Here is a 15587-nt window from a genome sequence, read left to right on the forward strand (position 1 = left end):
CTTCATAGAGCTACTATGGTGACCTCTCAATTATACTATGACATCACAATTGTACTAGCAGGACATCACAATCATAGTTTTATATCATAATCATAGTTTTATATCACTAGAGAATTATGATATTTCAATTGAATGGTGACATCACAATTGTACTCTTGTGACATCACAATTGTACTATGACATCACAATGGTACTATTCTGTAGTCACAATGGTATGATGACATCCCAATGGTACTAGTAGGATATCACAAAGACATTGTGACATAACAATTTTACAATTGTGGCATTGCAAATGTATCATTACATGAAAATGGTACTAGTAGGACATCACAATCCTATTGGTATGTCACAATGGCATGATTTTGACATGATTAGAGAATTATGACATTACAATTGACTTGTGACATTAGAATTATGTCTACAATTATGACTTCAAAATTGTACTATGACATCTCAATGGAACTATTGTCTAATCACAGTGGCATTTTGAAATCACAGTGGTTCCATGAAGATATTACAAACACATTGTGACATCACAATGCTACTATTGTGATATCATAATTGTACTATGACATAACAATGGTACTATTAGGACATCACAAGCTAATTATGACATTAACATGGTTCAAATGTGACATCACTAGAGAAATATAACATCACTATTGAATTGTGACATCACTATGGTACAATTTTGACATCATAATTGTACTATGAAATCCCAATGTTACTATGCTCTAGTTACAATGGCATTATGACTTCACAATGATACAATTAGAACATCAGAAAGACACTGTGTCATTATAAAGCTAGTATTGTGACATCGCAAGTATATTATGATATCACAATGATATTAGTATTACAACAAAATTGTATTGTGATGTCACAATTTTGTGATTGTGAAATTACGAGAGTACTATGACATTAACATTGTACTATTGTGATGTCACAATTGAGCTATGACCTCACAATGTTACTCTTCTCTAGTCAAAATGGCATCATGCCATCACAATGGTACTATTAGGACATCACAAATTCATTGTGACTACACAAAACTACTATTGTGACATCACAAGTATATTATGACATCAAAATGGTACTAGCAGGACATCACAATCATATTGGGAATTATGACATTTCAATTGAACTGTGACATCACAATGGTACTCTTGTGACATCATAATTGTAGTATAACATCACAATGGTACAGTTCTCTAGTCATAATGCCATTATGACATCTCAATGGTACTAGTAGGATATCTCAAAGATATTGTGACATCATAATGTTACTATCGTGGTGTCACAAGTGCATTATGACATGAAAATGGTACTAGCAGGAGATCAGAATTATATTGTGACATCACAATGTTTCAATTGTGACATCACCAGAGAATTATGTCATTACAACTGAATTGTACTATGATATCACAATGGTACTATTCTCTAGTCAAAATGGCATTATGACATCTCAATGGTACTAGTACGATATCACAAATACATTGTAACATCAAAATGTTTCTATTGTGGCATCACATATGTAGTATGACATGATAATGGTTCTAACAGGAGGTCCCACTCACATTGTGACACCACAATGGTTCGTTTCTGACGTCACTAGAGAATTATTTCATTACAATTGAATTGTCCCATCACAATGGTACTATTGTGACATCAAAATTGTACTATGATTTCTCTAAGGAACTATTCTCTAGTCACAATTGCATTATGACATCACAGTGCTACTATTGTGACATCACTAGGGTATCAAGACATAACAATGGTATTAGTGGGACATTACAATCTTATTGTGACATCTAAATGGTTCGATAATGACATCACTAGAGAATTATGACATTACCATTGACTTTAGACATGACAATGGTACTATTGTTTTGTCACAATGGTATTATGACACCCCAATGGTAATATTAGGACATCACAAAGACAATGTGAATTCAGAAAGCTACTATTGTGAAACCGCAATGCTATTATTACATAACAATGGTACTAGGAGAACATCACAATCTTATTGTGACATCACAATTTAGTGATTTTGACATTACTAGAGAATTATAATATAACAATTGACTTGTGACATCACAATGGTACTCTTGTAACATCCAATGACATCACAATGATACTATTCTCTAGTCACAATGGCATTATGACATAAGAATGGTACTAGTGGGATATCACAAAGACATTGTGACATCACAAAGCTACTATTGTGACATCACACTAGAATATTATGACATTACCATTGACTTGAGACATCACAATGGTACTATTGTGACATCACAATTTTGCTATGACATCACAATGGTAATATTCTGTAGTCACAATGGAATTATGACATCAAATGATACTATAAGTATATCACAAAGACATTGTGACATCACAATGCTATTATTGTGATATCGCAAGTGTATTATGCCATCACAATGGTACTCATAGGACATCACAATCGTATTCTGACATCACAATGGTAGTAATGTGAAATGATAGTTGAAACATGATATCACAATGATACTATTTCTTTGTCACAATGGCATTATGGCATCATAATGGTACTATTAGGATATCACAAAGGAATATTCTGACACCACAATAGTACTAGTAGGACATCACAATTGTATTGTGACAATACAATGGTAACATTGTGACCTTATGACATCACATTGTTACAATTGTGACATCACAATTTTTTATGACCTCACAATGGTACTACTAGAATATCACAATCGTACTGCAAAATCACAGTGGTATTAATAGGCTATCATAATCGTATTTTGACATAATAATGGTTCAACTGTGACATCACTAGTGAATTATGGCATTACAATTGAATTGTGACATCAAATGTTTACTATTGTGACATCACAATTGTGCTATGATGTAACAATGGCATTATGATATTAGTAAGGTATTAATATATCACAAAGATATTTTGACATCACAATGCTACTTTTGTGACATCAAAGGGAATTATGATATCACAGTGGTAATAGTAGGACATAACAATTTTTATTGTGAAATCACTATGGTCCGATTGTAACATCACAATTGTACTATGAACTCACAATGGTACATTTCTCTAGCCAAAATGGCATTCTGATATCACAATTATGATATCACAGAGACTATTGTAACATCATAAGGGAATTATGACATCACAATTGTAAACTAGTAGGACATCGCATTTGTATTTTGAAATCAGAATGGTACGATTGTGATGTCACAATATTATATTACAATTCTACCAAGACATCATAATGGTATTGAGACATCAGAATGTTACTAGTAACACATCACAATTGTAATATCACATTGCAATGTGTCTATTGGGCCATCACTACAGAATCATGACATTAAAATTGAATTGTGACTTCACAATGGTTCTATTAGGATATCACAAAGCAATTTTGACATCTCAATGCTATTATTTTCACATTGCAAGGGATTCATGACATCACAGTAGAATTTTGGGCTCATTTTTGTATACTGTCATATCACCTGTGAATAGAGATATTTGACTTCTTCCTTATCAATTTGTACCCCCTTAATCTCCTTTAGTTGTCTTATTGCCCTAGATAGGACTTTGAGTACTGTATTGAAGAGATTTGGAGAGAGTGTGTAGCCTTGTCTTGTCCCCAAGTCCAGTGGAATTGACTTAACATTCTCTTCATTTAGTTTGATGTTAGCTATATACTATTCTTTATATATTCTGTATATATTCTATATATTCTGTATATATTCTGTATGCTATCTTTACTATTTTTAGATGCGTGCCTTTGTCCCTGCTCTCTCCAAGACTTTAAACAAGAATAACTATTGGATATTGTCAAATGCTTTTCCAGCATTTAAGAAAATGGTCCTGTTTTTTTTTTTTAACAATTTGTTTATATGGTGGATTACATTGATGGATTCCATATACTTAACTGCCCCTGCATGCCTGGGATGAAGCCTACTTGGTCATGGTGGATAATATCTTTGATATGTTCTTGGATTTGATTTACAAGTATTTTATTGAGTATTTTTACACCATTGTTCATAAAAGAGACTGGTCTGAAGTTCTCTATCTTTTGGGGGATCTTTGTGGATTTATCAACGTGACTGTGGTCTTACAAAAGGAATTTGGTCATGTTGCATCCATTTCTATTTTGTGAAATAATTTGGAGAATATCATTATTTGCTCTTTGAAGGTCTTGTAGAATTCTGCTCCGAAATCATCTGGCCCTTGGCTTTTTTTTTTTTTTTTTTGGTTGGTTGGGAGTATTTTGATGGCTGCCTCTATTGCCTTAGGCATTATAAGACTATTTAATATCTTTACCTGATGTTGATTCAACTTTGGTATGTGGAATCTAAAGAGAATTGTATATTTTATTTAGATTTTCAAATTTTGGGGCATATAGGCTTTTGACATAAGAGTTAATGGTTCTTTGCATTTTCTCAGTGACTGTTATATCTTTTTCTTTCAGACTTTGTTGATTTGGATAGTGTCTTTCTGCCATTTACTTAGGTTGGCTAAGAATTTGTCTGTGTTTTTTTTTTATTTTCTCAAAGAACTAGCTCTTAGTTTTGTTGATTCTTTGAATTATTATCTGTTTCTAATTTATTGATATCAGCCTTAAGTTTGGTTTTTCCTAGTTGTCTACTCTTGCTGGTTGTGTCTGCTTCTTTTTTCCTAGGGCTTTCAGGTATGCCATTAAGTTGTTTGTATGGGATGTCTCCAATAGCTTATGATGGCCTTTGTTGCTATTCAAACTCCTCTTCGGACTGCTTTCATTGCATCCCATATGAAGTTGAGAAATCTTCTATCAAGGTTTGTAAAGTATTCTGTTGGTATTTTGATGGAAATTTCATTGAATCTGTAGATTGTTTTTGGTAAGATGTCCATTTTTACTATGTTAACCCTGCTAAGCCATGAGTATTGGACATAGTTCCATATTCTGATATCTTCTTCTAATTCTTTCTTCAGAGACTTGAAGTTTTTTTTTTTTTTCATACAAGTCTTTGACTTGCTTGGATATGGTCACACCAAGGTACTTTATGTCCTTTGTGGCTATTTTGAAGGGTGTTGTTTCCCTAATTTCTTTCTCAGCCCTTTTGTCTTTTGTATACAGGAGGGCTACTGATTTTTTTGAGTTAATTTTGTATCCAGCCACTTTGCTGATGGTGTTTATCATCTGTAGGAGTTCCCTGGTAGAAGTTTTGGAGTTACTCAGGTATACTATCATATAATCTGCAAATAGTGATACTTTGACCTCTTCCTTTCCAATTTGTATCCTTTTGCTCTCCTTTAATTTTCTTCTTGTTCTAGCAAGGACTTCAAGAACTATGTTGAAGAGATATGGAGAGAGTGAGCAGCCTTGCCTTGTCCATCAATTCAGTGGGATTGCTGTAAGTTTCTCTCCGTTTAGTTTGATGTTGGCTACAGGCTTGCTGTATATTGCTTTTACTATGTTTAGGTATGTGCCTTGTATCCCTGATCTCTCCAATAGTTTAAACATGAATGGATGCTGGATTTCTTTTTCAAATGCTTTTTCAGCATCTAAGGAGATTATCATTTGTTCATTTGTTTTTTTTCTTTCAATTTTTTAATATTGTGGATCACATTGATAGATTTTTGTATAGCGAACCACCCCTGCATACTTGGCATGAAGCCTACATGGTCATAGTGGATGATATATTTGATGTGTTCTTGTATTGGGTTTGCAAAGTATTTTGTTGAGTATTTTTGCATCAATGTTCATAAGGGAGATTGGCCTGAAATTCTCTTTCTTTGTTGGGTCTTTGTGAGGTTTAGGTTACAAGGTGACTGTGGTTTCAATGAATGAGTTTCGTAGTGTTTCTTCTGTTCCTATTTTGTGGAATAAATTGAAGATAGGTGGAGTTACCTCTTCTTTGAAGGTGTGGTAGAATTCTGCACTGAAACCATCTGGTCCTGAGCTTTTTGTGGATTGGAGTCTTGAGGAATGCTATTTCCTTAGTGGATAAAGGACTATTTTATTGATTTACCTGCTCTTGATTCAGCTTTGGTAAGTGTAATTGATTAAGAAAATTGTCCATTTCTTTTAGATTTTCAAATTTTGTGGCATATAGACTTTTGAAGTAAGTCCTAACGATTGTTTGGATTTCCCTAGTGTCTTTTGTTTTGTCCCGTTTTCATTTCTGATTTTTTAAATTTGGATAATCTCTCTCTGCCTTTTAGTTAGTTTGGCTAAGGGTCTGTCTATCTTGTTAATTTTCTCAAAGAACCAGCTCTTAGTTTCATTGATTCTTTGAAATGTTTTATTTGTTTCTAATTTATTGATTTCAGTCCTGACTTTGATTATTTCCAGGTGTCTATTCTTTTTTGGTGTCTGCTTCTTTTTTTCTAGGGCCTTTAGATGAGCTATTAAGTTGATTGTGTGAGATGTTACAAATTTCTTCTTGAAGGCACTTAGTGCTATGAGCTTTCCTCTTAGCACTGCTTTCATTGTCTCCCATAAGTTTGGTTGTGTTGTGTCTTCATTTCCATTGAATTCTAGGAAGACTTTAATTTCTTTCTTTATTTCTTCCCTGACCCAGCTGTCATTTAGTAGTGAGTTGTTCAGTTTCCATGTGAGTGTAGGCTTTTTGCTATTTCTGTTGTTGTTGAGGTCCAGCTTTAGTCCATGGTAATTAGATAGGTTACAAGGCATTATTTCAATCTTCTTATATCTGTTGAGACTCACTTTGTGGCCAACAATATGGTCTATTTTGGAGAAGGTTCCATGAGGTGCTGAGAAGAAGGTAAATTCTTTTGTCTTTGGGTGTAAGATTCTGTAGATATCTGTTAGGTCCATTTGATACATGATCTCTATTAGAGATATTGTTTCTTTGTTTAATTTCTGTTGTTTACATGTCCTTTGTTGAGAGTGGGGTGATGAAGTCTCCCAGTAGGAATGTATGGTGATCTGTGTACAGTTTAGGTTTTATTAATGTTTCATTTACAAAAGTGGTTACCTCTGTATTGAGGACATAGATGTTCAGAATTTTGATTTCTTCTTGGTGGAATTTTCCTTTGATGAGTATGGAATGATCTTCCTCATGTCTTTTGATTAATTTTGGTTGAAAATCTATTTTATTAAATATTAGAATGGCTACTCCTGCATGTTTCTTGGGTCCATTTGCTTGGACCTTTCCAGCTCTTTACTCTCAGGTAATGTCTATCTTTGTGACTTAGATGTGTTTCTTGTATGCAACAGTTTGTTGGGTCTTGTTTAAGTATCCATTCTGTTAGTCTGTGTCTTTATGGAAGAGTTAAGTCCATTGATATTGAGGGAAATTAATGACCAGTAGCTGTTAGTTCTTTTTATTTTATTTATTTATTTATTTATTTATTTATTTTTTAGTTCCTTTTATTTTGATGTTGCTTGTGGTAGTGTGTTTGTGTGCTTGGTTACTTTTACTTTTGCTGTAGCGACATTATTTATTTCCTGTGTTTTCCTGAATGTAGTTAGCTTTCCTGGGTTGTAGTTTTTCTTCTAGGAGCTTCTGTACCTCTGGATTTGTGGGTAGGTGTTGTTTAAATTTGTTTTTGTCATTAAATATCTTGTTTACTCCATCTCTAATGACTGAGACTTTTGCTGGGTATAGTAGCCTAGGCAGACTTCTATGTTCTCTTAGGGTCTGCATGGTATCTGTTCAGGCCCTTCTGGCTTTCATAGTCTCTGTTGAGAAGTCAGGTGTTATTCTGATGGGTTTGCCATTATATGTTACTTGATCTTTTTCCCTTGCAGTTTTTAGTATTTTTTTCTTTGTTCTGTATACTTACTGTTTATTATATGGTGGGAAAATTTTCTTTTCTGATCCAATTTATTGGGTGTTCTGTAGGCCTCTTGTATTCGTATAGACCTCTCTTTTAAATTGGTGAAATTTTATCTATGATTTTGCTGAAAATATTTTCTGGGCCTTGGAGGAAGGAAACTCTTTTTCCTCTATTCCTATTATTCTTAAGTTTTGCCTTTTCATGTTGTCTTGGATTTCTTAGACAGTCAGGAATTTTGTAGATTTAATATTTTCTTTGATGGATACATTGATTTCTTCCATTGTGTCTTCCACACCTGAGATTCTTTCTTCCATCTCTCATAGTCTATTGGCTATGCTTACCTGTGTAATTCCTGTTTTCTTCCCTAAATTCTTTCTCTCCACAATTTCCTCAACTTGTGTTTTCTTTAATTTTTCCAATTCTATTATCAGATCTTGAGCCATTTTATTGATTTCCTTCCCCTGTCTGACTATATTTTCCTTCAATTCCTTCAGCTGTTTGTTTGAACAATTCTCTGTTTCTTTAATTTCTTTCAGTGATTTAAGTATTTCCTCCCTAAAGAAAGGCCACAGATTGTTTGGCTGCAACTTCCTGTATTTCTTTAAGGATGGCCATAATCTGTTTGACTTTATCTTCTTCCATTACTTTGCAGATGGCAATAATCTGTTTGAATTTATCTTCATCTAGGTCTTTACGCAGTTTATTTTTTTCCTCTATTATCCTGTTCATAAGCACAGATGTAAGGTCATCTTCTTGAATTTCATTTACACTGGGTTATCGAGGGCTGCTTGCTCCTGGATAACTTGTTCTAGGGATGCCATATTGCTCTGTCTTTTGTTGGTTGAGCTTTTGTGCTGGCCTCTACCTATTAGTCTATCTTAGGTGTGGAGGGTTAGTTTCTGGTACTTCCTGGGATCCTGTAGTGGGTCGAATCCCCTTGACAGGAAGATGATTTTTCCCAAAGGAGGCCTCCTCAGCTTTTTGGGTATGGTCACTGAATGGCAGGTGTTTTTCCGGAATTGCCACAGCTCACCTCAGGCGTGCAGACCTGAGTACTAATCGTGGCCTTTGTTAGTAAAGGGGGCTCTCCTCTCACCCAGAGAAGTCCTGGAGACAGCTGCGCTGCTGCTGGGTTTCTTGATGTAAATTTAGTGAGCTTGCTGTAACCTGGGTGCCCTGGGGTTTGGTCAGTTTAGTTAAGGATAACTGGTTGTCCCTTGGGGCAGTATCTGGGGGTTGATATCAGGGAACCCAGGCTTCTGGAGGTCTGAGTTTGGAGCTCTCTTTCCCAGTACCGAAGTGGTAATCAGTGACACATGAGCACTACTCTCATGTGTGCAGCAAGAGGCTAGAGTCTGGAGCCTGTGTATAACCAGAAACTTTTCTGGAGATAGGTGTCCTGAGTTGGGGCCAGATATTTCCCCCATCTTTGGGTTTTCTCCCAACAGGAAGACCCAGTCTGTACTGTTGGGGGGGTGTAGAGTGCACAGGCACTTGCTTGCGAATGGTGGCTCCAAGCTGGTGACTGGACAGGAACCTGGGAACTTTTTCCAAGAATATTCCCATATGTGGGGGTGGTAGTGGTGGTGGTAGTGGTGGTGGGGTCAGCTGAGTGCTCTAAGCTGGGATCTGCTGTTTCCCTCCCTGTGGGTTTTCTCCCAACAGGAAAACCCAGCCTATGGTACCCTGGGGCACACAGTTCTGTCGGTGACGAAGAGTCAGGTGGGAGGGGCTGGTGGCTGTAACCCCACTCAGGGCTGGCTGCTGTGTACCCACAGGTCTACAGGACCTTTTCCAGGGATAGACTGGGTGACATTTGGTCAGTCCCACTTGCTTCCTTCCCTGTGGGGTTTTCTTGAGACTGGGACTCCCAGTCTCTGGCGCCCTGGGGTGCACAGTTCAGCCTGGGAAAGTGATCAAGACATGCTTCTTGGGTCTTTTTGCTTGAAAACCTTACTCCCGCCACAACAGCCCAGGAAATTTTACAGGGATTAGCTGGGTACTCTGAGGTTGAACCCAATTGTTTTTCTGAACATTGGGTTTCTTATCACCTGGTAAATACAGTCAATGGTGTTTGAGGGCCAACAGTTCCAACAATTTGTCACTGTGCAGTCTCTGCTAGCCCGCTGATCAGACACAGTGTGGGATCTGTTTTTAATTTTTACTGAATATGAGTATTTTGATTGTATGCATGAATATGAACCTCTTGTGTGCCTGATCATCACAGTAGTACAAAGATGTGTTCATAACTCATGAACTTATAGCAACTGATAGTAGCGGGTCCCAGTTAAACACTTCCAGTTAACTTCCTGTTAAACACTGACAATTGAGCCCAATTATTTGAAAGAGCTACAAGAGCTCCTCAATGCTGAACCATCTCTCCTGTCTTATGTTGCTTATTTAAGATCATCATTTATATTGCTAATATTTTCATCTTTCTATTTTTAGCTGTTTAAACATGCATTCCCTTTTAGTAAGATCTTATTAAAGTTACAGTTTAAGCTAGGGCAGTGCAGATTTCTGGAAAATGAATACACAACTGGAGTGAGTGTATAATTCCTTCTAGAAGCTTCCGTAAAGACCTCTCAGTTATTTCAATCGTTTGTGTTTGTTTGATTGACTTTTAGGGGAGGCTCTGTCTTACTATATAGGTGTGGCTGTCCTAGAACTCTTTGTATAGATCATGCTGGCATCCAATTCAATAAGATACACCTGCCTCTGCCTCCTGAGTGATGAAATTAAAGGCACAACAGAATACACACAGCTTGTCAATCATTTTTTGTTGTTAGTAATTGTTCATACATTTCTCTGATGTGTACTTAGTACAGTCTATCTCTTAATTTCTCTGTGTATCTGTCTCTCTCTTTCTTTTTCGCTCTCTTCTCTCTGTTTGTCTTTGTCCACATGAATTACCATGACTATTCCAAAGCTATATCCTATTCAAAAAAGTTCAGATATGACACAGTTAAACTTCATTATTCAGTTTTCTTCTAAAATGACTTAGTGATAACATTAACTCTTATTTTTAATAGAAAAGTTATAATCTTTATTTTAAACTATAGACTATACATGATGTAGAAAGGAAAGTGTACAAAACAATGATCAAAGAATAATCATGTGTAGTATGCCTTTTCTTTTGTCTGGTTACTCAGAAATATGATGTTATCTGCTATGATTATTGTTGCTTGCCACTCACATCATTTTTATCCATCTATTGACTGTAGTCCACTTTCCCTTCCACAAATATATGAACCCCCTTTTCATATACTTATATGGCACATCTCTAAGCCCTGGTGAAAACATGATATTCAGTACCATGTTGTCTTTTGACTGATGTCACCCATCTGTTCACTGTCCCCTGATATCCACATCTCATTTGTTGCTAGATAAAACATGATGACTGTGTCTTTTCCTTCCACCTGTCTCATGACAGGGTCCTGACTTACTTGCCCAAGTAACTGAAAATGATTCATAGATCACTCAAGAACCCAACTAATGGCTACGTCATACACATCTTACAAACTAATACAACAGCTTTAACATAGGTTTTCAAAGCAAGCCTTTTGTTTCCTTTACAATCTAACCTTTAGGCTTTTTCTTCTCCCATCCTTCACCTGATTCACAGCACCCAACTGTCTAACACTAGCACTTCTGTGTCAGAAAATAAACAGAAGAAGCACTAGAATTATATGATTATATTGCCAATGAAGTATAAATTTATATTGTTGCCACTCTTTCTTTTGTACAAATGTATGGCCAATTTTAGAATTCAGTGACCTTCGATGATGTGCATGTGAAATTCAGCCAAGAAGAGTGGGCTTTGCTGGAACCTTCCCAGAAGCAACTCTACAAAGATGTGATGCTAGAGACCTGTAAAAACCTCACTGCTATAGGTAAGACTGCAATTTTTATTTCATTTTTTTAAATAAGGAGACAACTCTTATTTTGTTATTGATTCTCTTTTGTAATTCCAATTGAGAATGAGGAGGAATGAAGTGATTAAATCAAGCATGGTTCTAAGGGTCACAAGAAGATAGTGATTTAATTTTTGCATTAAAATAATATATTTCCAATAATATATATTTTCTGGTACTATATTTTAGGCTACAATTGGGAACACCATAATATTAAAGAACATTTTCAAAGTTCTACAAGTAATAAAAGGTAACTTTATGTGCACAATGATACAGATATGAATCTTAAGAAATTTTAATGTGTCCTGGAAGTTTGTTTGTCTGTTTGTTGGCTGCTTTTTATTTTCTGTTTTTGAAATAGTTTTGGTTTTCTGTGTAGCTGTGGCTTGACTTAGACTTGCTTATTAGACCAGCCTGACCTCAACATCACACAGATCTACCTGCTTCTGCCTCCACAAGTGCTGGGATTAAAGGCATGTACCAGCACAGCTGGCTGTGTCCTGGAAGTTTTAAAGAAAAGCAACAGTGTAAAAACAGTACCACTTTAAGTGTAGTGATGATCATTAAAATCTCACAATTCCATGTACTTCAATGTCAGGTATCTGATTTGTGTTTACAAGGCACTCCACTAAGATAGAAGAAAATAAAATAATATTGTAACAAAAATACCATTTGAATCATATGGACATTACAGCTACTGACTTGAACTGCCAATCTGTTTAGTCTCATTCTATCTACTCAGATATTGTAAGAGGTGTACACACTGAATTGGTGATCAGTATGGGTCCAAAACCTTCTAATAAGCAAAAATTACATAGTAGAACCAGTGTTACTAATTTTTGTGCAGTAACATTGTAAAGTTTAGTGAAAGGAGCAGTTTTTGAGAATCAAGAATATTGTTGTGGAGAAATCTTAATCACTATATGACATGTCTATGATGAACAAACTGTGTTAATTCAATGTGGGAATCTTTATTATTTTTGTAAATTAAACTGGTATATCATATGTCAAAATGTTTCTAAGACACATGACCATAGGGATATTGAAAGAAGCAGTGTCCCTGTCTTTCTCCAAGAACAATTGATTGGGTAGTAGTCCCCACTGTGAGTAAATTTTCTGAATGTGATAAATGGTTACTGTTAATTGGTTTTGCAACTTCACTGAGAATTCATCAGAAAACTCATATTGTTGAAAATACCTATGAATACTAGGATTTTGGAACTTCTCCTTGTCTTGGCTCACTTTGTAAATGAAGAATCATTCATACAGTACAAAAATTTGTGAATGGGATTGCTGTGGTAAAACTCTGAATTCTTACAATACTCTTCATATATAGGAGAAAATCTCTTATAGAAAAATGATGCTATAAAAGTGATCCACATAACAAATGCTCTTACCACCACAGGGATCTTCAAAATACCCATAATGAAGGGGAATACCATGAATGTAAATAAAGTGATGAAACTTTAAAATTTTATTCTTCTTTACCATTAAATCAAATTATGAAATTAATTCATATAGATAAATATATTTATTAGTGTAATGAAATGACTGTGGTAAATCTTTCACATGTGCCAATTTTCTTTGCAGGCATGAAAGCAGTCTTACTGGAGAAAAACCTTTTAAATGCACTCTATGTGGGAAAGCCTTCCCCTATATCACTGTTCTCATATGGCATAAAAGAACACACACTGGAGAGAAGCCTTACAAATGTAATCAATGTGGTAAAGCCTTTGCAAAAAGCAGTCAGCTCATACAGCATAAAAGAACACATACAGGAGAGAAACCTTATGAATGTAATGATTGTGGCAAAGCCTTTGCAGAAAACAGTCATCTCTTAAGCCATAAAAGAACACACACTGGAGAGAAACCTTATGAATGTAATGATTGTGGCAAAGCCTTTGCAGAAAACAGTCATCTCTTAAGCCATAAAAGAACACACACTGGAGAGAAACCTTATGAATGTAATGAGTGTGGCAAAGCCTTTGCAGGAAACAGTACTCTCTTAAGCCATAAAAGAACACACACTGGAGAGAAACCTTATGAATGTAACCAGTGTGGTAAAGCCTTTGCACAAAACAGTACTCTCTTAAGCCATGAAAGAACACACACTGGAGAGAAACCTTATGAATGTAACCAGTGTGGTAAAGCCTTTGCAGAAAACAGTAATCTCATAAGACATAAAAGAACACATACTGGAAAGAAACCTTATGAATATACCCAACGTGATAAAGCCTTTGCACAGCAGAGTAGTCTCTGAAAACCGGAAAAGACACACAGTGGAGAGAAGCCTTGTGAGGGTAATTAGTGTGATAAATCCTTTGCATGTAACAATCATCTCCTAAGACAACAATACATTCTGGAGGGAAACCATATGACTATAACTATGTGGCAAAGCCTTTGCACATAACATCTCCTAATACATAAAATAACACATACTTGAAAGATGTCTGACTGTAACCAATGTGAAAAAAACTTTTGGACTTCAGAATAATCTCCACACTTATGAAAGAAATCCTAATGGACAGAAAGCCTGTGACTGTTTTTAACATGGTGAAACCATTCCACATTTGTATAATCTTCATCATCATGAAAGGATTCATAATAGAGGAAAAACTTATGAATGTGTTAAAATGGTGAGGCCTTGCACAAATCCAGAGTCATCATCAACATAAAAGTATCCTTACTGGAGAGGAATTCTGTGAGTATAAGCAAGGTGGAAAGGCCGTTGTGTACTTTGGTCCACTGAGATGCAACAGAATTGTAAAACTAGCTCAATGGAAATGACCTCCCTTTTCTGAAGGGGAAAAGGGATAGGGGCAATAGGAACGGAGGGTAGTCATGGGCAGAAAAGGGAGGGGATTACTATTGGAATTTAAAGTAAATAAACTTATTTTTAAAAAGAATACAATGAATGGTGAATATCAATTACATGCAACAGTATTATATAATGTGTTTACGGAAGACTTATTGATAATCCTGATTCTCAACATTTACTATTTTCAGTTGCCTCACTTTACACAAGAAACTTTTAGTCCAGTGGATGAATATGTAGGGAATGGTGAACTAACACCAACCAGGAAGTTCTCTGAGAGTAACACAACAGTGGTAGCCTGTAGAAGTTTCTTTGTGTACACATACCTATTGTTCCAGGGGTACTATTGAAAAACATCACAACCCACACTGAATTTTGAGATATAAGGGAGGAGGCTTTCTTTTCCATGTATAAACCTGCTTCTGGAGTAGATGTGTAACCATGTCAAGGGTGAGTTTTCTCTGCCTGACTTCATCTAGAGAGTGTCTTTAGACATAGACACCACCAATCAAATTTGATAGATGGCCTTTGACACAGATCACTGGTAACTCTCCCCTCCCTTCAAATATAGGACAATTTGGATCTGTGTCCTTGTTCTTATTCATATAATAGGAATGTGCTGTTTAATGCAAATCGGGCATCCTTGAATTGCCTAGCATTAAACAATTATCTACACCTGTGCTTGGAGCATCCCAGGAACTCCCCAAGGAATATAAGCCTCTGTTTTCTGTTTTCTGGAATTAAAGTTGAACCTACTTTCTAAGGTGGTTCCCAGAGTGGCTTACCACAGTTATCCTTTCGGGCTTTCCAAGCTTTATGCTAACCATCTTCTGCCCCTTATGCCTTCCTGGGCTGGTGGGAAACAACCCTCCAGGCAGCAAGAGAATCACATTCTCTGAAATGCCTGTGATAAAATGTTTCAGACATCATAGCATTTCAAAGTTCACATGTTTCTGGATGTGAGATGGTCAATCAGCAGTGTCTTGGAGTAGGACTCTTTAAAATGAGTTATACTTAGTGTTTTATTCATAGTAAGATTGCAGGCAAGCTTCATGATATGAAATCTTCT

At 36.0% G+C, this 15587-nt stretch overlaps 1 protein-coding gene across 3 annotated transcripts; it reads left to right on the top strand.

Annotated features, from left to right (window-relative positions):
- Positions 1 to 220: 220 nt before the first annotated feature.
- LOC132650794 (zinc finger protein 120-like) lies at positions 221 to 14614 on the top strand. 3 transcript variants are annotated; one of them, XM_060376114.1, is made up of 6 exons: positions 221 to 4819; positions 5190 to 5222; positions 5318 to 5397; positions 11556 to 11682; positions 11893 to 11953; positions 13294 to 14614. In XM_060376114.1, the coding sequence occupies exons 3-6, from the start codon at positions 5335 to 5337 to the stop codon at positions 13961 to 13963; spliced, it is 921 nt and encodes a 306-aa protein (XP_060232097.1). In that variant the 5' UTR covers positions 221 to 4819; positions 5190 to 5222; positions 5318 to 5334; the 3' UTR covers positions 13964 to 14614. The 3 variants fall into 3 exon arrangements, with proteins under 3 accessions (XP_060232097.1, XP_060232095.1, XP_060232096.1); XM_060376112.1 differs by having other exon boundaries at positions 222 to 4819; positions 5121 to 5222; XM_060376113.1 differs by lacking the exon at positions 5190 to 5222 and having other exon boundaries at positions 222 to 4819.
- Positions 14615 to 15587: the final 973 nt, after the last annotated feature.

This window comes from Meriones unguiculatus, assembly GCF_030254825.1.
Source record: "Meriones unguiculatus strain TT.TT164.6M chromosome 13 unlocalized genomic scaffold, Bangor_MerUng_6.1 Chr13_unordered_Scaffold_33, whole genome shotgun sequence".
Classification (NCBI taxonomy): Eukaryota; Metazoa; Chordata; class Mammalia; order Rodentia; family Muridae; genus Meriones; species Meriones unguiculatus.